General features: G+C 42.8%; 2 protein-coding genes across 3 annotated transcripts in view; one reads left to right on the forward strand and one right to left on the reverse strand.

The window, feature by feature from the left end:
• The window catches only part of ANKRD27 (ankyrin repeat domain 27), a 72,436-nt gene extending 66,250 nt beyond the window's left edge, over nt 1–6,186 (forward strand). Inside the window, exons 25-30 of one of the 2 annotated variants that reach the window (XM_066349663.1) lie at nt 172–333; nt 2,233–2,344; nt 3,067–3,145; nt 3,705–3,777; nt 4,863–4,984; nt 5,266–6,186. In XM_066349663.1, coding sequence (XP_066205760.1) covers nt 172–333; nt 2,233–2,344; nt 3,067–3,145; nt 3,705–3,777; nt 4,863–4,984; nt 5,266–5,284 — 567 coding nt within the window. In that variant the 3' untranslated portion in view covers nt 5,285–6,186. Of the gene's footprint in view, nt 1–171; nt 334–2,232; nt 2,345–3,066; nt 3,146–3,704; nt 3,778–4,862 lie in introns of both variants that reach the window. The other variant, XM_066349662.1, reaches the window with a different exon arrangement.
• Nucleotides 6,187–9,235: 3,049 nt separating this feature from the next.
• PDCD5 (programmed cell death 5) lies at nt 9,236–17,588 on the reverse strand. Its single transcript, XM_066349683.1, has 6 exons — nt 17,401–17,588; nt 15,844–15,881; nt 13,557–13,618; nt 11,661–11,752; nt 10,208–10,279; nt 9,236–9,527 (listed from the first exon to the last, which is right to left on the reverse strand). Exons 1-6 carry the CDS (start codon nt 17,464–17,466, stop codon nt 9,480–9,482), a joined length of 378 nt encoding a protein of 125 aa, XP_066205780.1. The 5' UTR covers nt 17,467–17,588; the 3' UTR covers nt 9,236–9,479.
• Between the last annotated feature and the right edge of the window lie 4,711 nt (nt 17,589–22,299).

A 22,299-nucleotide genomic window follows, 5' to 3' on the forward strand; every position in this document is an offset into this window, starting at 1 on the left:
GCAGTGAACATCTGTGTACATACATCTTTTTTCTCGGTATTACTTTAACCCTAACATTTTAAGAAAAATTTTAGACATACAGAAGAGTTGAATTTTACAGTGAATACCCATGTTGATTCTGAATTAAATAATCTTTAGCATGCCTTCTGATTGTGTTGTTTGTCTTTCTAGCATGGGGCCTCCATTAACGTCTCTAACAATAAGGGCAACACGGCACTGCATGAGGCCGTGATAGAAAAACACGTCTTTGTCGTGGAGCTGCTGCTGCTTCACGGAGCATCAGTCCAGCTCTTGAACAAGAGGCAGTGCACAGCCATAGACTGTGCCGAGCAGGTGAGCGGGAGGGCACCCCCAGTTCCCTCGCAGCTCACTTTGGATAATCCTTGTGTTTAAATCAGATCTGAGCCTGACCAGGCAATTGCGCAATGGATAGATCATTGGCATGGGATGCAGAGGACCCAGGTTCAAAACCCTGAGGTCACCAGCTTGAGCATGGGGTCACTGGCTTGAGCATGGGATCATAGAAATGACCCCATGGTTCCTGGCTTGAGCCCAAAGATCACTGGCTTGAGCCCAAGGTCGCTGGCTTGAGCCCAAAGGTCACTGGCCTGAGCCCAAAGGTCACTGGCTTGAAGCCCAAGGTTGCTGGCTTGAGCCCAAAGGTCACTGGCTTGAGCAAGGGGTTGCTGGCTCAACTGGAGCTCCCCAGTCAAGGCACATATGAAAAAGCAATCAATGAACAACTAAGGTGCTGCAGTGAAGAATTGATGCTTCTCAACTCTCTCCCTTCCTATCTGTCTGTCCCTCTCTCTGTCTCTGTCACAAAAAAATAAACAAACAAATAAATAAATCCTGTCTGAAAGAGCAGCAGCCAAACTTTTGAATTACTATGCCTGAGTCTGTAAGAAGTCTGCCAGTGTGGTTGAATACCTGGTTCTTGGTCACCTGGTCAGGAGTGGGCTGCTCCAGAACCAGGAGCTAGTCCTCAGGAGGAGTTTTGAAGGCCTGAGTAGAGGTACTCTCACACCAACTGCAGGTCTGGGGCTCCAGTCTGGCCCCCTGGATGAGCAGTCAGCACTGCATGGGGAATACCCATGGTCTTAGCAGCACCATGGAGAAAGTTTGTTCAGTTGGTGGCTTTAAAACTCCTTGAGTTCTGCATGGAGAATTGTGATGACCAATATACCCCTCTCCCAGTGCCGTGGAGAAATGGCGAGGAAACAGTTTTATTCCTGGGGAGAAGGTAGCCTTTACTGTTCCTGTCTTCATGTTGAATCTATACCTACATTTCTGCTCAGGGTAGATGGCTAGTAGGCTGTTAAATGACACTATTGACATGTGAAAGTCACCATAAAACCAATCTGCTCATAGGCTTATTATGATATATTAAGTTTCAGACATTTCTTAAAAAGTATTGAAATATTTTAAACTTTATTTTTAATTTATTCATTTTTAGAAAGGAAAGAGAGAGAGAAAGAGAGAAAGAGAAGGGAGAGAGAAGGGGGAGGAGCAGGGAGCATTAACTCCCATATGTGTCTTGACCAGGCAAGTCTAGGGTTTTGAACCAGCAACCTCAGCATTCCAGGTTGATGCTTTATCCACTGCACCACTACAGGTCAAGCTATTTTAAACTTTTAATTTAGCACTTTCTCAAACGATGATACTGATATCTTTTGTTGAGTACTTACTATGTGCTGGGCCCTCTATAATTTCACGAGAACTCTTAAAATTATAGATACTGTTATTGTCAACCTAATTGCATGGAGCAGTGAAATACCCAGCCCTGCAAACTGAGCAGAGGGCGGAGCAATGCTCCAAATGCAGGGCTGCTCTTAACCACTAGGCTTCATGGCCTCCAAGTTTTCTCTGTAGTTGCTGCTTAGCTCTTCCGTCCACCTACACTAATATAGTGCTCACAAAAATTAGGGGATATTTCAAAATGAATATGAGCGATAAAAATAGAATTTTATTTTTTTATTAAACAAGAACATCAGAAAAGCAAACAAGTCAAAGAAAGTTGTTTGGCTATGCAAATGAGATGCAAAACCAACTTTTATTTCACCGGTGAAAATGCACGCTACAAAAGGCTGAAAGTACTAGAGTATCTGCACAAAAATTAGTATCCCCTAATTTTTGTAAGCAGTATACATTTAAATTTAAAAAATAGGCAATTATCTGCTGAGATAAAATAAAAATATTACTGTTAACTTTTCCCTTGGTTTCAAATTGTAGAATTCAAAAATAATGGAATTACTTCAGGTAGTACCAAGCTGTGTGGCTACATTAGATGATGTTGGCGAAATAGACGACAAGGAGTACGTTACTGTTAAGATCAGGAAAAAATGTAAGAACTTATATTCTTTCTGTAATTCTCAACTTGGGTTTATTTGGAAGTTCATGAATAGTTGCTGGCTTTCATTTTGTTGAAAATGTAAAAGGTAATTATACTCATGACTAGGGGTGGGATTAGGTACCAAAGAAATGCATGTTCATCCTAATTTATCAGGTATTTTGATACTAGTTTTCTGACTGGTTATGATAATGTGTCTCAGCCTTGCACTGAAGGTCAGGTCTCCACTCAGCAACCGGAGAGGAGGAACAACCTCTGGTACATGCCTCATTTTCCAAAACCAATTCTTTTTCTAAGCATTTCCTGAACATCAGAGTAAATGCTACCTTTAAATAATTTTGGTTGATGGTAATTAGAACAGCATTTGCCTAACAGGACTGAAGTATTTTCTTTTTTACATTGTTATAGTTTAGATTGGGGTCCTTGTTTGTTTTTTAATTACAGCATGAGTTTGCAGTGCAATAATGTGAATATCCTATGCACACATCTGGATAAAACTGAGGCTCTCTCACTATAATTGGCTGTGGCTGGGGAGTGTCACTATATTAAGGATTTACCTTTGTTTCACGGGGTTCACAGTAATGTGTTTCATTAAGCAAATAAAGTGCTTAAATTTCAAAATTTTGTTAAAGAAAATTGAAAGGTGTCTGCTGTAATTTAAAAACAATTCTTAAACTATTTTGGAAGTTTTGAGATTTTTATCCTTCTATCTACAGGGAACTCAAAAATGTATAATCTACAAGATGAGCCTTTTACAAGACAGTTTTACTTTGTCCACTCAGTTGGTCAGTTTAAGTGAGTATAAAATTTGAGTTGATTTCTGTGCTTTTGACCACCCCTTCACTAAGAACAGAAGCGCAGCATGTACAGCAGGGGTCCCCAAACTTTTTACTCAGGGGGCCAGTTCACTGTCCCTCAGACTGTTGGAGGGCCGGACTATAAAAAAAACTATGAACAAATCCCTATGCACTCTGCACATATCTTATTTTAAAGTAAAAAAACAAAACAGGAACAAATACAATATTTAAAAATAAGGAACAAGTAAATTTAAATCAACAAACTGACCAGTATTTCAATGGAAACTATGGGCCTGCTTTTGGCTAATGAGATGGTCAGTGTGCTCCTCTTACTGACCACCAATGAAAGAGGTGCCCCCTCCGGAGGTGTGGCGGGGCCGGATAAATGGCCTCAGGGGGCCGCATGCGGCCCACGGGCCGTAGTTTGGGGACCCCTGATGTACAGCTTGAGTGGGTTATTGACAAATAAGCTCTCATCAAATACTGCCACTTTGTGGCCAACCACAGTGTTTTCTGCCACTATCCCAAACATTAAATTAGTTTGTTTTGGGTTTCAGGGGAAGGACTTCAAGGGAGATTATGACAAGAGATAAAAGTGTTCCTAATTTTACTGAAGATTCTTTGCATGAGGTAAGGTATTAAACACTGGATTATAATCATATTTTTTTAAGCTTAGCCTTTTCAATACTAATCCATGGTAAACACATTTCTCATTTCATTATTCCTTTCACTGTAAGGGTTAAGAGCAATTAAAATGTACTCTTTAGGAGGATGGTCAAGAGTATAGACTTCATTTACTCTAATACTGAACAAGATATTTCTCTAAGCTGAGAAAGGAAAGTCAGGAAAAAGTGGAAAACAGTTACACGCATGGAAGGCACTGCAGTTCCTGGTGTGCATACTTGGTGAAGATACAGGATTTCACCACCTAAGCAAATTCGTTAATTTGTTAATCACTAATGTAAGGAAGAAAACAAGTTTGTATATAAAAGGGTAACAAACTTCTCTAAATATGATATAAAGTTGCTCATATAGACAATTCTGTATGGCCATCTTCCTACAGCACTAATCATTCAGTTATAAAAAGAAGCCTGCTTTACATTGTGGCGGTTAGTGACGCTTCTCAGACGTGTGACTTTTCCACTGCTGCTGCCAATATATTACATGACTATTGATGAAAATGTGAATTGATAGTATGTGTAGGATAGGCTTGTTGGAACAAATATACAAATGTTCTCAGTCTTTGTTTTAGAGAATTAAAGTGATTTTTGTTAACATGGCTCATTGATTTCATAGTTACCCTTTCCTGGCTTTGCTAATAGACCTGCGCTGGGTGGGAAACCAGCAAGCACTGAAGTGTGCGTGGGTTCAGGCAAGTGCTGGCTCTCCAGCGCCGGCTACGGGATGTAAGGCAGATTGCTTAACTCGGCTGATCCTGTTTCCTCAGCTGTAGAATGGGGATGACAATGGTACATGCTTGTTAGACTTACAAAGATTAAATGTAAAAACAAGTAAAGCATCTATGCTGTGCCTGACACATGGAGCATGTACATCTCAGACCAATACCACAGGGATGTTAGAGTGGAAATTATGTCTGAGAAGTACTGAGCACATTGGATGGCACACACAAGCACTCACGGGTAGCTGTTATCATTATGGTGGTGGCTTAAAGTACAGTGCGCATGAGAATGGTTTGAATTGTACCTTCTCTTTAGCCAGGGAGGCAAAAAGGGACACAGAAACCGAAGAACCTGTCAGACCAGAGCAGCTCTGCTGACAAAAGAGATGGTGATCAGCCCGAGAGGCCTGGACTGAAACAGACTGCTCCTGGAAACAGGCAAGTGCTCCGTAGACACTCTGTGGACGATGCAGCTGTACTGAAGGGCCCAGAGACTGCTGGCAACCTGACTGCTCCCCGAGAGGCTAGTGTTTCCCGGTCTCAACAATAAGGCATTAAATTTGCTGCCGAGAAGTGCATCCTTAAGAAGATGCCGAGCATGAATACAGCTTAGAACTAAATGTACTGTCTGGCTTGAGAGAAAGCAGAAAGCTCCTGAAAGGTTTCTGTGGCTGGAAGAGTGCAACAAAGAAAATGATCACCCTCTCTTTCCTCTTCAGAGCTAATGAATACACTTGAAAAGAAACAGACAAAACTCCAGCAGTGTCCAGATCCCTACAGTTGGCCGTGTGTTTCTTAAGTGTAAGGGTTCCTTGGTTACCGCAAGAGGTTCCATCACCAGATTCTGACCTCCTCCTACTGAACGGTGCTAAACCTCCATGACGTGTATAAATGAACAAACCACAAGCTAAAAGAATTCCTCCTCCTGGGGTGAGCTGAAGAGCAGCAGTTATGTTTACGGTACTGTGGAGGCTAGGCAGAAATGTCATATTTGAGTGAAGAAAACAGGAATTGGAAAATGTTCTTTTGCAAAGCAACACTTGAACCCAAAGATGCCTACATGCTATTTTGATGTTCATTTCAGTGAAAAGGACATATACGACCTGTTCTACACTATGTATGTGGGAAAAGGTGGGTATAATGTTTATCACAACAAAGTAAGTACAGATATTCATCACTGCACATGTGCACTTATTAGCAGTGTCTTTAGAAACATCCCTTTCCATTAAGAACCTTCCCTTAGATGTCGCACCTGACGGATGGCGGTAACAGAAAGTAGATCTGGCACATCTTTTCTTCATCTTTTCAGATTCAAAACTTACAGCACAAACCAGGTCAAAGTTACTTTGAGTTAGAATTTATTACCATTTATTCCTTTTTATGAATTTCTATAAATTAATACTTTTTTATGTTTACTAATTGGTCTACATCCACAAACATGGGTTTGTCCTGAGTGCATCTTCAAATAACTTTGTAATAGAGAAATGGTTTTGTGCATGTTCTTAGAAATACTTGTGTATGTACAGAAGGGAGGGCTGATTATTTTTCTACAAAGTAATTTATGATTTCTAATTTTCTAATGTGCCTTGGGTATGTGCCAAATGAAGGGAAAGAAACAGTAAACTTTATGATTCTTGAGAGTGTCATGGTGTACTTTTTTTTAGTTTATCTTTTTCTGTGGAGATAATGTGTGTCTAAGCCTCTGCTATAAACATGTGCATTGTGTGTGGAAAAATCTCCCGTTGGATGGGTATACATTTTATTTTCCAGTTAGAGGTGAGACAGTGACTGAAACGCAAACTGGATCATTCAGAGCAGATTATTATCCATCCACTCTGACCAGAGCTGTCAATACATTACACACTGCCTCAAGCCCACAATGTTGGGTTTTTTTTAATTTACTGATTTTTAGAGAGGAGAGAGTCAGGAGCATCAACTTGTAATTGCTTCACTTCAGTTGTTCATTGATTGCTTCTTGTACGTGCAGTGAGCCCAGGGTTTCGAACTGGCGACCTTATCATTCTGGGTCAGCACTCTGTTCCACCACAGGTAAGGCCAAAATGTTTTTATGTTGTTTTTTTGTTTTGTTTAGGAGAGAGACACAGACAGACAGAGGAAGACAGACAGAAAAGGAGATGAGAAGCATCAACTCATAGTTGCAACTTAGTTGTTCATTGATTGCTTTCTCATATGTGCCTTGACCTGGGGGCGGGGGGCTCCCACCAAGCCAGTAACCTCTTGTTCAAGCCAGCAACCTTGGGTTTTAAGCCAGTGACCTTTGTGCTCAAGCCAGCAACCATGAGGTCATGTCTGTGATCCCACACTCAAGCTAGTTAGCTCATGCTCAAGCCAGTGACCTCAGGGTTTCAAACCTGGGTCCTCAGCATTCCAGGCCAACACTCCATCCATTACACCACCACCTGGTCAGGCCAAAAATGTTTTCTTTTCGAGTCAGAAGAACACTGTCCTGGCTAAGTAGCTCAGCTGGTTAGAGCATCGCGCGAATACACCAAATTTATGGGTTCTATCCCTGGTTCAGGGCACATGCAAGAAGCAACCAATGAATGCACAACTAAGTGGAACAATAGATTGATGTTTCTCTCCCTTGCTCTCTAAAACAAAATTAAAAAAAAATAATTTTAAAAAATTAAACATACATGGAATTCTGAACCACATTTCCTATCACTTTTCTCTGCTACTAATTCATCTCACTAAATTTAACTTCCTCTCAGGCTGGGTCTCACAGGACTAAGATACTAAAAGATTACACTGAACAGCTCATGTTAGTTAAATTTATGACTTAGCCTGACCTGTGCTAGCACAGTGAGTAAAGCATCAACATGGAATGCTGAGGTTGCCAGTTCAAAACCCTGAGCTTGTCTGGTTAAGGCACACATGAGAAGCAACTATGAGCTGATGCTTCCTGCTCCTCTCTCTGCCTTTCTCTCTCTCTTTCGTCTCTCTAAATCAGTAAGATATTTTTTTTAATTTATGACTTAAATTTATGAGCAAAGGTTTCATAACCTCGTGGGAATGAAGCACAGTGTAAGAAAAGACATTGTTGTAAGTTACCTCCAACCTTACCAGTAAAGAGCCCAGAACATTTCTACCAAAATGTTTAACTGTTGTTAAACTGTCTCAACTAAATTTTAATCATTAGAAGTCATTTCTCGCCTGACCAGGCAGTGGCGCAGTGGATAGAGCGTCGGACTGGGATGCGGAGAACCCAGGTTCGAGACCCCGAGGTCTCCAGCTTGAGCACGGGCTCATCTGGTTTGAGCAAAGCTCACCAGCTTGGACCCAAGGTTGCTGGCTTGAGCAAGGGGTCACTCAGTCTGCTGTAGCCTCCTGGTCGGGGCACGTATGAGAAAGCAATCAATGAACAACTAAGGAGACTAAGGAGCCGCAACTAAGAATTAATACTTCTCATCTCCCTTCCTGTCTGTCTGTCCCTATCTGACTGTTTCTGTCGCCAAAAAAAAATCTAAAAGAAAAGAAGTCATTTCTCTTACTCACAACCATGTTTATTTTTGTTGAAATATTATGGCCAGTATGTTCTAGTAATTTTGGGAATTCTTTTCAATGGAAGTATCACTCTTAATAACAGAGGTTTTTTGGATAGGGGTAATAGTTGTTATATAATTTAATATACCTCAGTGCCTTTGAAGAGTTTATAAATGAAACCAAACATAGAAAATGTTCTTACATTAATGTAAATACTATTTGCAGGAAGAAAATTAGCTCACCTGCTTTCAGAACCTATCTTAGAAATATTAGATATTAAAGTTGATTCAACTTAATCCATGGGTCTTAACTCCCACAATGTTACTGGATGCTATTTTCCTCTTACTGAAAACTAGTCAAGCAGCTTTTATTTCTGCTACAGTCATTTTCCTACCTAATTCTAATGCCACAAACTACAAAGGCCAGGTTCTCAGTTGTTTCGAGTGTCATCTGGATATGCTAAGGTTGTGGGTTCAGTCACCAGTCAGGGCACATACAAGATTCAACCAATGAATGCATGGCTAGGTAGAACAACAAATCAATGTTTCTCTCATTATCTCCCCCTCCCTCCTCTCTAACTTTCTCTCTAAAATCAATAACTAGATTTTTTTTTTAAAAAAAAGGAAGAGCCCTGCCTGACCTGTGGTGGCGCAGTGGGTAAAAGAGTCGACCTGGAACACTGAGGTCGCTGGTTCGAAATCCCGGACTTCCCTGGTCAAGGCACATATGGGAGTTGATGCTTTCTGCTCCTCCCTCCCTTCTCTATCTGTCTCTCTCTCTCTCTGTCTCCTCTCTAAAATGAATAAATAAAATCTTAAAAAAAAAAAAGAAAGAGCCCTGACCAGCTGTGGCGCAGCGCCAGAGCGTCGACCCAGAACACTGAAGTCATCAGTACAAAACCCCAAGGTTACCATCTCTGAGCTCAAGCTCGTCAACCCGGGGTTGCTGGCTTAAGGCAGGGAATCATCCACACAATCCTAAAGCTCACCAGCTAGAGCCCAAAGGTCACTGGCATGAAAAGCCCAAGGTTGCTGGCTTGAACAAGAGGATGCTGGCTTGCCCATCAAGGCACATATGAGAAGCAATCAACACGCAACTAAAGTGAAAGCAACTATGAGTTTATGCTTCTCACACTCTCCCTCCCCCCAAAAAAAAGAAAAAGAAAAAAGCCAAAGGATATATATATTCATGCTGCTACATGTTTAATGGTTTTTAATAGGAAAGGAAAAATGCAAAATGCAGATCTTCTGTTTCATTTAACTACAGTACTAAAATAACTTTGCCCAAATTGATTTTACATAACAAGTTTACTTTTCTAAAGGTATATAAACAATAAACAAAGTAAACATTCAATCAGATCTTAACCTCTGCCAAGTACTATCTGTCCTGGAATTGTTCCCTTCAGTTCCAGTGTCGAAGCATCTTAAAGTCAATAGTCATCTTCTTCATCAGAGTCCATTACTTTTCTTCTGTTAAACTGGAGGGATTAAACAAGTATTATTACATGTTTAATAAAGCATAATATAGATTTTTCTGAGAAGAAATATATCTACCTACTACAGCAAGACATTTTTGTTTGTCTTTAAAACAACCTAGTATTTTAGGTCTAAGGGGAGGGGGGAAACGATGACACAAGAGCCTTAAAAATTAGGCCCCTCAGTAGAAACAGTCTTGTTCCCCAACTTCCATGTGTTACAAAATGAAAATATCTACAGGGTGGAACATGTTTTGATACAATAGATGTATATTCAACACAACATTTAAAATATTAGTCTCATCCCTGGCCAGTTGGCTCAGTGGCAGAGTGTCAGCCCAGCGTATGGATGTCCCAGGTTTGATTACCGGTCAGGGCACACAGCAGAAGTGACTATCTGCTTCTCTCCCCCTCTCTCCCCCCTCCCTCTCTCTCTTCCCTTCCTGCAGCTGGTGGCTCAATTGGTTTGAGTGTCAGCCCCAGGCACTGAGAATAACTTGGTTGGTCTGAGCACGTCAACCTTAGGTGCTAAAAATAGCTCAATTGATTTGAGCATTGGCCCCAGACAGAAGTTGCTGGATGGATCCTAGTCATGGTGCCTGTGGGAGTCTGTCCCTCTACCTCCCCTCCTCTCACTTACTAAATAAATAAATAAATTGCCATGTGCATTCAGGGAAACTTACTTTAACTGTGGTTTTCTTTTCTGTTTGTTGGCTTACTTTTTCAAGGATTTCTATTAAACCTTGTTCTGTTACCTAGGATAACCAGAAAGAAAAACAGTACATTTTTAAACAAAGATTAAACAAAGAATTGATCTCAGCAGACTGAATCATGTTAGTCTTTCTGGGGTGTGGAGGTAGAGGTCAAGATGAAAGGAGAGGGGGCCAGGAGGTTGGAACCACCAGTTACAACTACAGGCATACCTCGTTTTATTTTGCCTCACAGGTGTTTCATATTTTACAAAATGAAAGCAAGGCCGTCCAACAAAAAACATGATTCTACTGCTTTATGGCAGTAGTCTGGAAGCAAACTTGCAATATTTCTGAGCTACACCTGTATTAGTTTAAGTTCCAAATAGATTTTGCTCTGCAAGTTACTGGAGGAGGGAGGGAAGTACCTATCAATTAGCATCCTCAGAAAAACCCAAAGTTAACAGGTACTTAAACCTTTACTACCTCCAGCAAAGACAACCCCTATACCCCTCTGTTGTGTCAGTGATAGACACACACCACCTCTGCCTTTGGGACCCTAAGAAGCTTAAATGTAGGAGATAAGTCACTCAAGATGAACCAGTCACTGTCTCTTCTACACACAATTCTTCGTGTAAGGGCTCCGGGCAGGACCGACCCCTGCACGCGGTGGTGGCAGCAGAGGGCTTCCCAGTGCAGGTAGGGCACATCGGCATCTTGAAGGACAGTCTGATAAAGAATATACCCAACAGTCCTAGCCAGTTTGCTCAGTAGATAGAGCATCGGCCTGGCATGCTGACGTCCCGGTTCAGTCCCCAGTTTGATCCCCAGTCAGGGCACATTATAAGAAGCAACAATCTGCTCTCTCTCCCTCTCTCTCACCCTTCTTTCCCTCTTTCCCTGTGGCTAAATTGGTTAAAGTGTTGGCCCTGGGCACTGAGGATAGCTCAGTTGATTCGAGCATCGGCCCCTGATGGGGGTTGCCATTGCATCTTGGTCGGGGGGCATAAAGGAGTCTGTCTCTGTCTCCTCTCACTTAAAAAAAAAAAAGAATATACCTAAGGTGGCATTACAGCAACACACATAAAAACCAGGAATTTTAGCACCTCATTTGCAAAAACAATCAACATCTACCTACACAGGTACTGTTTAATTTGTATCAGGTACTGTTTAATTTGTATCATTGAGAATGTTTCCAATATAAAAGCAATTTACGCTAGCTGACCCTAACAGTCATTAGTTCACATAAGACACCAACAAGGTTCCGCAACAATGTCAGGAAAGAAAAGAAACAGATTTTAGAAAAGGCAATTAGTTATCTTTTATGAACAAAATTTGCTTCCTTGAAACAAATTTTCTGTAACCAGAAGAAACTGACTTTCTGAAAACATGTTTTAATAAACTGGGTAACAATAGGTAAAACTGCCTCAAGGCAGGCCAAGCTTACCTTCCCACTTAGTTGTCCATATCTTGCCATCTGTATAAGGTAATTCTCTACTGCTTTAGTTTTCTCCGGCTTTACAAGTGCTAAATTACTTACTAAAAAGAAAAAAATATATACACAACAATGTCAAAACTAAATGCACTTATAACGTAAAACTAAGCACCAACATTTCTAAAGCACTTCACCAGGCTGGCTTTAGCTCAGGAGTTCCTTCAAGTCAAGTTCACTTGTTAAAGCACTTCACGGACTTATTTATGTCTTGAAATTAGCAAAGTAAGGATTGCAGAAGGTAATTTTACTCTCTTAAAAATGAGGAAACTCGCCTGACCAGGCGGTGGTGCAGTGGATAGAGCGTTGGACTGGGATGCAAAGAACCCAGGTTTGAGACCCCGAGGTCGCCATCTTGAGTGCGGGCTCATCTGGTTTGAGCAAAGCTCACCAGCTTGGACCCAGGGTTGCTGGCTTGAGCAAGGGGTTACTCGGTCCGCTGAAGGCCCACAGTCAAGGCACATATAGAAAGCAATCAATGAACAACTAAGGTGTCACAACGAAAAACTAATGATTGATGCTTCTCATCTCTCTCCGTTCCTGTCTGTCTGTCCCTGTCTATCCCTCTCTGACTCTCTGTCTCTGAGGAAAGTTTCCTGACCAGATGGCCTGGGATGGCTGGTTGGCTGGAGCATCATCCCCATATGTGGATGTTGTGGGTTCAATCCCCAGAGCACACATAGAAATAGATGTCTTTGTCTCTCTCTACCTTCCCCTCTCCCTAAAATCAATCAATAAATTTTTTCTAAAAATGAGGAAACTAAAGTTCAGCCATGTCAATCTCAGTCAAGGCCATACAGAAGTACTGGCAAAGCCAAGATTAAATATGGGTCCTCAGAGTCTAAGCCCCATCTTTTTTAAAAATAATATTCTCCAGGCTTCCTGGAAATAAGTTCTGTATTACTACGTATTCAATCAGAGTATCCATCTAAGGCTGCCTCTTCTATGCTGGGCTTCAAGTTTCAATACAGGAAATACTGGTTCATGCCCTGGCCGGGTGCTCAGTTGGTAAGGCATCATCCTGATACACCAAGGTTACAGGTTCAATCCCCGATCAGGACACATTCAAGAATCAACCAACGAATGCACAATTAAGTGGAACAACAAATCAATGTTTCTCTCTCTCACTAGAATAAATAAAAAAAAATAAAAATCAGTTACTAAAAAAAGATATTAGTTCATTCCAGTTGGCTCATTTAAAACCCTTTGAGTAGTGAGTTTTTTTCATGCTTGCTGACCCCTGGGAGTGAGGTGGGGTTTTTTTCCAAAAAAAAAATGAAATTAGTTCCAGTTACAGCTTTATTAACTTAAAATCATGTTTGTTTGATAACCAATTTATGGAAACAAGAACATACATTTGCCTTTTTTTAATGTTGCCTTACATATTTTTAAAATAAGTTGATCACACTCTGGATGGTCAGGAGACACGAGGACGTACATGAACGTTCGTACTACTCAAAGGGTTAATTTTTTATCTACACGGTTTTCATGATGAAAAATTAGTAATTAAAATGGAGAATACAATAAACCACTCAAGCTCTATCACCTACATCAACTACCAGTAACACTTTGTAATTGATTTGAGAGTTGTTGCCTATAAATTTTACCTATTAAGCACTTGGATGATCATCTCCTTGGTAGGCGAAAACCAAGCTGGTATATTTAATAATTTAAGTCCATTTCTTTAGGTTTATAAACTTCACAGTTTTTAAAAATATCTGTACTTTAAGTGTTTTTACATTAAGTAAATAGTTATTTAATCTAGAGATAGCAATAATTTCACATCTCCCCATTCAACTAATCCAAGCCAATTTTATGAAAATAACTTAAAAGGAAATTGAAGATGCTTACACCGGGCTCGGGCTGACTGATCCAGAACTTGGGCTAAGATACTGTTTCTCATTTCTGCTTCTCTACAACAAAAACAAGTCAAGCAAAATTAGAACTAAACTGTCAGCATTCCTATTGAACACACAAAAAATGTTACTCACTCAATACATTTCCCAAGATGGAAGATTGCTGCGTAAATAGGTTGTGTAATAGTAGATGCTGTGTGGATGGCAGCAGCTATCCTAGTAGAAGAGTATTCTCAAAACCCTGCTTAATATTGTATGGGTGTAAACCTACCATGTTGAAATTATACATTTGTATAATTCACAGTGGAGTTTCTGTTCAACCACCATTAGCAACATTTATTAAGTACCTAGTATGTGATAGGTGCTAGAAATTTGTAATGATGGCTGACCAGTGGTGGCGCAGTGGATAGAGCATTGACCTGGGACCCTGGAGTCCCAGGTTTGAAACCCCAAGGTCACTGGCTTGAGCACAGGCTCACCCAGCTTGAAAGCAGGTTTACAAGCTTGAACACGGGATCATCGACATGCTCCCATGGTCACAGGCCTGAGCCCAAAGGTCGCTGGCTTGAAACCCAACATTGCTAGCTTGAGCCTAAGGTCGCTGGCTTGAGCAAAGGGTCTCTGGCTCGGCTGGAGCCCCCCCCCCAGTTAAGGTTCGTATGAGAAACAATCAATGAACAACTAAAGTGCCACAACTACAAGTTGAAGCTTCTCATCTCTTTTCCTTCCTGTCTCTCTGTCTGTCTGGCTGGCTTTGTGTCTGTCTCTCTCTCTCTTGCTTAAAAAAAAAAGAAATACTCCCAAATGATGGCAAAAAGTAAATCCTCTTTGGAAGAATCCAGGACAACAATGATCGATTATAAAACCCACCCTAATTTCAGATATGTTAAAATGTGAAAAAGGTACATCTTAGAATCAATGAAATTCATGTTGTTTCATTCTCTGCTTAGCACTATCCCAAGTGCGTACCAACTGTCTTCTCCCACTAAACTAAGCCGTGTACTGGCAGGAACCTTCTCTGCCTTGCTTATTTCTACTGACCCAGCATTAAGCCTGACCCAGAGCAGGTTCTTAAGAATTATTTGCCAAATGAGTTAAAAGGTAGCATGACAGCCTTGGCCAGTGGCACAGTGGATAGAACGTAGTCCCAGAGCGCTAACGTCACCAATTCAATCCCAGGGTCACCGGCACAATCCTGAGAGCACCAGCTTGACCCCAAGGTCGCCAGTGTGAGCCCCAGTCGGCATGTACGAGAAGCAATCAATGTGTTCACAACTAAGTGGAACAAGGAATCTGATGCTTTTTTTCTCTCTCCAAAAAAAAAAAAGGTAGCATGATGAAGGGAGAGAAAAATGGAGAGCTGTTCAATATGTATAGTTTCAATTTTATAAGACAAAAAAGTCCTAGACATGTGTTGCACAATATGAGAATGCAGAGGGTCCTCGGGTTACAACACAGTTCCGTTCCTACAACAGAGACATAACCCAAATTTTGGTGTAATTTCAAACACACCCTAGCCTAAGTCACTTACCTATCCTAACACAGTTGTAAAATCATAATCTAGAACATAAAAACACAACTAAGCCAAAAATGGCATAGGTAAATGTACTGGGAAGTGCCGATTCCCTCACTCATACATCACATTACTGTGTGTTCTTCCGCCCCGTGCAACCAAACTAGTTCCCCCACATGGTCTATAAGTACTGATGCTAATGGCATAAGCCAAAACACCCACATTTCAATTATTTTAAGTTTTTATGGGAGTGAGCATCATAAACTCCAAACGTCGTATGTTGAGACTGTCATAACACAAGGACCCCCATATAGTTAACATGACTGAACTGTACATTTACAAATGGTTATTATAGTAAATTTTATGTTATGTGCTCTTTTATCACAGTTAGGAAAAAAAAAGGTAGCATGATTCAATAAACATGCTATGGGTGAGGTGTTCTCCCATGTGCTGGGATAAAATAACAATAACTATAGTATAACAGTTCACATTTATCTAGCATTTACTAAATGTGAGGTACTGAACACAAACATCTCTCTGAGGTAGTCCTAAAGTTCATTTTAAGGCTATCGCAGATTAGCAGAGAAACATCAACTAATTGTATTAACCAGGTAGTAAATGCTGTGAGATTCTACATGTTTATTTAACAAATTAACAACATACCCTGATGATTTAGGAAAAATCATTATTCTAGCAAAAACTTACTATTAAAATAACTAAAGTAAAAAAATCATTTGGTGAAACCATCCTTCAGAGCCCCAGCCCATACCTGTGCTTTGCTTCCTGTTGTGCTGCATCACCAGGATCCTGAAAAAATAATTTTACCTTTTAGTCGAGTAATTGCAGAGAGAAAAAATAGAAACTATTCTGTTTCTGATACTTAATAGGCTCCTGCAGTGGTAGAGATTAAATTATTGCCAAATAATTAAAAGCTGGGCCTCCCAGTTGTCAATGGGATAGATCCCACGTACCAAAATGTTTTGAGCCCTGCTGGGTTAGTTCAGTTGGTTAGAGCACCCATCCCCAGACACCAAGGTTGTGGACTGATCCCAGGTCAGTGCACCTACAAGAATCAACCAATAGGCCCTGGCCAGGTTGCTCAGTGGATAGAGCATCGTCCCTGCGTGCCAATGAGTGCACAACTAAATGGAATAACCAAGTGGAACACCAAGTTGATGCCTCTCTCTCCCTTCCTTTCTCTCAAATCAATGGGGTTTTTTTTCCTTTTTAAGCGAGAGACAAACACACAGGCTGGAAGGGAGATGAGAAATATCAACTAATAGTTGTGGCACCTTAGTTGTTCATTGAATGCTTTCTCATGGGCCTTGACTGGGGGACTCCAGCAGAGCAAGTGACCCTTGCTCAAGCCAGCGACCTTGGGCTCAAGCCAGAAACCATGGGTCATCCAGTCCTACGCTTTATCCCCTGTGCCACCGCCTGGTCGGGCATCAATAGAAAATTTTTTAAAAATCAATCAACAAATGCATAAATAAGCGGAACAATAAATCAATGTTTCTCTCTCCCTTTTCCTCTCTCTAAACTCAATAAACAAAAATTTAATTGTGTAAAAAATGAAATGTTTTGATAAGCTCCTAAAGTCACAATCTAATAGAATGTTTTAGAATACAAACAACCATTTTATATGTACAAGGGAGAGGAGTCCTTGTACAATGAAAACGTATTTTACAAGGTAAGAATTTCTGAGGGGAAAATGTGCTGGGTGTTGTGGACGCTGATGATTCAAATGGCGCTTCCTTGGAGACGATCGCGTTCCATCCCTTACACGGTCCTCTGCCTATAGTCACTACTTGAGCATTTTATCTATGGGATTCGAGTTTAGTGTCTGGCTCCTCCCCAGACTGTCACTCGATCACAGGGGACGGGATGCTCCCCACTGTACCCTTAGCACCTGGCACAAAGCAACCCCTCAATCCATGTCGGTCGATTACTTGGGTCAGAACTCTAGGAAACAATTCCGCTGGAACCAGTAGTCAAAACAGGCTAGATCACAAAGCTAACGGTAGGGAGACCCGAGGGGCTAAGCATTCTGCTTCGGACTGACGCCGGCCCGGGCGAGACCAATGGGACGAGCCGAACCCGGTCAAGAGAGGGCCCAAGCCGGACCCTCCCGGGACAGCACGTGGTCGGCTTGTAGCCCGAAAACCCCGTGCGACGTGGAGATTGGCCCTGGACAGCCCCGGGGACAGCCGCGAGCTTCCCTGCCAGTGGACCGAGCACGGGCCGCGGCGCCTAGAGCCTCTGCCTGGGCCGCGCCCTCCACACGCCCCGCAGAAGGATGGGCCAGGAGGACGGCTGGCGCGCTCACCCCGTGCTTCGCCTGCAGCTCCGCCAGCCTCTGCTTCCGCAGAGCCTCCAGCTCCTCCTCCGCCATGGTGCGACCGGCCGGGCAGAACAGCCGCAACCTTATTTTGGCCCACTCCGAGTTATATCTCCCGCAACCTCGCGGTGTGAGTGCGGCCCTCCCCACTGCGCAGGCGCCCGCAACTTCCAGGCATCACCAATCCAGCCGGAGCCGCGCCGCCCGATGCAGCCAGGGCTCCTGCAGAGGCCCGATTCCGCGATCGCAGGTGGTCGGGTGTGGGGCGGGGCCGAACTCAAAACCCGGAGCCTAGCCTTTTCGCTTCTCCAGCGCGACCCCACCTTGGCTCCGGAATCTACGCTCTGCACTTGCGGACATTACCTGGGCTAGGACTGGGCTGCGTGCGGGTGGGATAATATGGAAATCTAAAAGAGACCATCATCAGCAAGTAAAAAATAAGAGGCAAAATTTGTTGGTGGCTTATTATGTGCTTACCTAATGTCTCCATTTGTAGTTGAGGATCCTGGGGTTTAGAAAGGCTAAGTGGGGTGATGGAAATGCTCTAAATCTGGATTGTGGTAAGGGTTGCTTAACTCTTAAATTTGGTAACAAGACGTTAAATTGTACATTTAAAATGGGATAAAGCGGCACCAGAGAGGAGATAGAAGAGACTCGCTCGTCCACCCGGCCGTTAAGAAGCCAAGTTAAAGCAAACTTGGAAGGTGAGACTTAAGCAGAGAAGAACCTTTCCTCCGACTTTGGAGCGGGAAGGGGTGCTGTGGGTGGGGCGTAAACTTCTAGACCCCCCCCCCCTTTCCCCACGAGAGCCTGTCACAGGCTGTTGAGGTGGGCAGCTGTGGCTGTGCAAACTCCCCGGTGAGAAACAAGCAAACAATGAACAACTAAGGAACCACAACTATGAGCTGATGCTTCTCATCTCTCTGCCTTCCCCCCCCCCTCTCTCTAATAAATAAATAAAAATAAAAAATATAGCACACATGCCTGACCAGACAGTGGCGTAGTGGATAGAGCGTCGGACTGGGATGCAGAGGACCCAGGTTCGAGGCCCCAAGGTTGCCAGCTTGAGCGCAGGCTCATCTGGTTTGAGCAAAAAGCCCACTAGCTTAAACCCAAGGTCGCTGGCTCCAACAGGGGGTTACTCGGTCTGCTGAAGGCCCACGGTTAAGACACATATGAGAAAGCAATCAATGAACAACTAAGGTGTTGCAACATGCAGTGAAAAACTGATTGATTCTTCTCATCTCTCTCCGTTCCTGTCTGTCTGTCCCTGTCTATCCCTTTCTCTGACTCACTCTCTGTCTCTGTAAAAAATAAAAATAAATAAAAAAAATATATATATAGCACACCCTGGCCAAGCAGCTCAGGCTTTGGAATGGTTGGTGTGTGTGAAGTAACCTGTTACTCGTTCAGGTTATACACCTGCTGTTTTTTCAATTGTAGGAAAATATAAAATTTACCACTTAAACCAGGGGTCCCCAAACTACGGCCCGCGGGCTGCATGCGGCCTCCCTGAGGCCATTTATCTGCCCACCACACTTCCGGAAGGGACACCTCTTTCATTGGTGGTCAGAGAGAGGAGCATAGTTCCCATTGAAATACTGGTCAGTTTGTTGGTTTAAATTTACTTGTTCTTTATTTTAAATATTGTATTTGTCCCCGTTTTGTTTTTTTTACTTTAAAATAAGATATATGCAGTGTGCATAGGGATTTGTTAAGAGGGTTTTTTTTGTTGTTGTTTTTAAATATTTTTTTTTAATTTTTATTTTATTTATTCATTTTAGAGAGGAAAGAGGGAGGGAGAGAGACAGAGAGAGAGAGAGAGAGAGAGAGAGAGACAGGGGGGAGGAGCTGGAAGCATCAACTCCCATATGTGCCTTGACCAGGCAAACCCAGGGTTTCGAACCGGCAACCTCAGCATTTCCAGGTTGACGCTTTATCCACTGCGCCACCACAGGTCAGGCCTGTTCATAGGTTTTTTTTATAGTCTGGCTCTCCAACGGTCTGAGGGACAGTGAACTGGCCCCCTGTGTAAAAAGTTTGGGGATCCCTGACTTAAACTATTTTTCATATACAGTTCAGTAGTGTTAAGTTCATTCACATAAACTCTTTTCATTTTGTAAAACTGAAACTCAATACTCATTAAATACAATTCCCTAACCCCTTCTCCCCCAATCCTTAATAATCACAATTCCATTCTCTCTCCCTTATGATTTTGACTAACTACCTCACGTAAATGGAATCATACAACATTTGTCCTTTTCTGACTGGTTTCACTTAGCATACTGTCCTCAAGCTTCATTCATGTTGCAGCATGTATTAGAATGTCCTGGCCCTGGCCGGTTGGCTCAGCGGTAGAGCATCGGCCTAGCGTGCGGAGGACCGGGTTCGATTCCCGGCCAGGGCACACAGGAGAAGCGCCCATTTGCTTCTCCACCCCTCCGCCGCGCTTTCCTCTCTGTCTCTCTCTTCCCCTCCCGCAGCCAAGGCTCCATTGGAGCAAAGATGGCCCAGGCGCTGGGGATGGCTCTGTGGCCTCTGCCTCAGGCACTAGAGTGGCTCTGGTCGCAACATGGCGACGCCCAGGATGGGCAGAGCATCGCCCCCTGGTGGGCAGAGTGTCGCCCCTGGTGGGCGTGCCGGGTGGATCCCGGTCGGGCGCATGCGGGAGTCTGTCTGACTGTCTCTCCCTGTTTCCAGCTTCAGAAAAATGAAAGAAAAAAAAAAAAAAAAAAAAAGAATGTCCTTACTTTTTAAGGATGAAAAATATTCCATTTTATGTACAAACCACATTTTGTTTATCCATTCATCCATCAATGGACACTTCAGTTGTTTTTTACTATTGTTAATAATGCTGCCATGAGGCCCTGGCCAGTTGGCTCAGTGGTAGAGCGTCGGCCTGGTGTGCAGAAGTCCCGGGTTCGATTCCCGGCCAAGGCACACAGGAGAAGCGCCCATCTGCTTCTCCACCCCTCCCCCTCTCCTTCTTCTCTGTCTCTCTCTTCCCCTCCTGCAGCCAAGGCTCCATTGGAGCAAAGTTGGCCCGGGTGCTGAGGATGGCTCTGTGGCCTCTGCCTCAGGCGCTAGAATGGCTCTGGTTGCAGCAGAGCGATGCCCCAGATGGGCAGAGCATCGCCCCCTGGTGGGCATGCCGGGTGGATCCTGGTCAGGTGCGTGCGGGAGTCTGCCTGACTGCCTCCCCGTTTCCAACTTCAGAAAAATACAAAATAATAATAATAATAATGCCACGAAAATTATTTAGAATATAAATTTTCTTTCAATTCTTGGGTATACTGTATCCATGTGTTTTGAATTCAACATTACTTTTATTTCCTTTTTTTTTTTTTTTTTTTTTGACAGAGACAGAGAGAGAGTCATAGAGAGGGACAGATAGGGACAGACAGGAAGGGAGAAAGATGAGAAGCATCAATTCTTCATTGCAGCATTTTAGTTGTTCATTGATTGCTATATTGTATGTGCCTTGACCAGGGAGCTACAGCAGACTGAGAGACCCCTTGCTCCAGCCAGAGACCTTGGGCTCAAGCTGGTGTGCTTTGTTCAAATCAGATAAACCTGTGCTCAAGCTGGTGACCTCGGGGTTTCGAACCTGGGTCCTCGGCATCCCAGTCTGACGCTCTATCCACTGCGCCACCGCCTGGGCAGACAAAAATCAACGTTCCTAAACATTAATGAGGCTTTTCTCTAATATGTAAATAAATAGGCAAAATTGGGGGGGGATATTAAAATGGTAGTCTGGAGTCTTGACTTCTATTTCAGTTGTATCACAGTTGAGACCTTTTTTGGACCATTTTTGAAAAGCAGTTTTGGATGACTCATATGACTTCCACTTGCAAATGTCAGCCTTGAGTCAGGACAATGCAGCCATACCTGGGCTGGTGCCTAAGTGACACTCACAAGGAAGTGAGGAAACCAGAATCGTGTGAAAACAGAATCAGCAGACAGGTATTCTCATGTAATTCCTTAAATCAGAACACACTCCTAATGGATCAAACATTTAAAGGTTTAAAAAACAGGCCCCGGCTGGTTGACTCAGTGGATAGAGAATCATTGGATAGAGCATATGGACATCCTGGTTCAATTCACTGTCAGGGCACACAAGAAAAGCAATTATCAGCTCTCTTCCTCTCCTTCTCCCTCTTCTCTCTCTCTTCCTCTCCCTCAGCCAGTGGCTTCATTGGTTCCATCCAGGCACTGAGGATAGCTCAGTTGGTCTGATGGCATCAACCTCAGGTGCTAAAAGTAGCTTAGTTAATTGAGCATCAGCACCAGACGGGGGTGGAGCGGTGCCAAGTGGATCCCGGTCAGGGCACTTTGGAAATCTGTCTCACTATCTCCTCTCCTCTCATTAAAAAAAAATAAATATATATATATATATATATATATGTATATATGTATGTATTTATTTTTATTTATTTATTTATTTATTTATCTCATGCCCTGGTTGAGCAGCTCAGGTCTCAGGTGGGTGAAGCATTATCTTGAAATGTCAAGGTTACAGGTTCAATCTGGGCACATATAATGAACATATAATGAAGCAACCAATGAACACAATAATAAGTGGAACAACAAAACAATGTTTCCTTTCTTCTTTTTCTCTCTCTCTCTGAATCAATAAGTTTTTAAAAATGTAATATATATATAGCCTGAACAGGTGGTGGCACAGTGGATAGAGCATTGGACTGAGATGCAGAGGACCCAGGTTGAAAACCCCGAGGTTGCCAACTTGAGTGCAGGCTCATCCAGCTTGAGCACAAGCTCACCCGGCTTGAGCGTGGGGTCATAGACATGACCCCATGGTTGCTGCTTTGAGCCCAAAGGTCGCTGGCTCGAAGCCCAAGGTTGCTGTCTTGAGTACAAGATCTCTGG

Source organism: Saccopteryx leptura, chromosome 9 (genome assembly GCF_036850995.1).
Source record: "Saccopteryx leptura isolate mSacLep1 chromosome 9, mSacLep1_pri_phased_curated, whole genome shotgun sequence".
Taxonomy (NCBI): domain Eukaryota; kingdom Metazoa; phylum Chordata; class Mammalia; order Chiroptera; family Emballonuridae; genus Saccopteryx; species Saccopteryx leptura.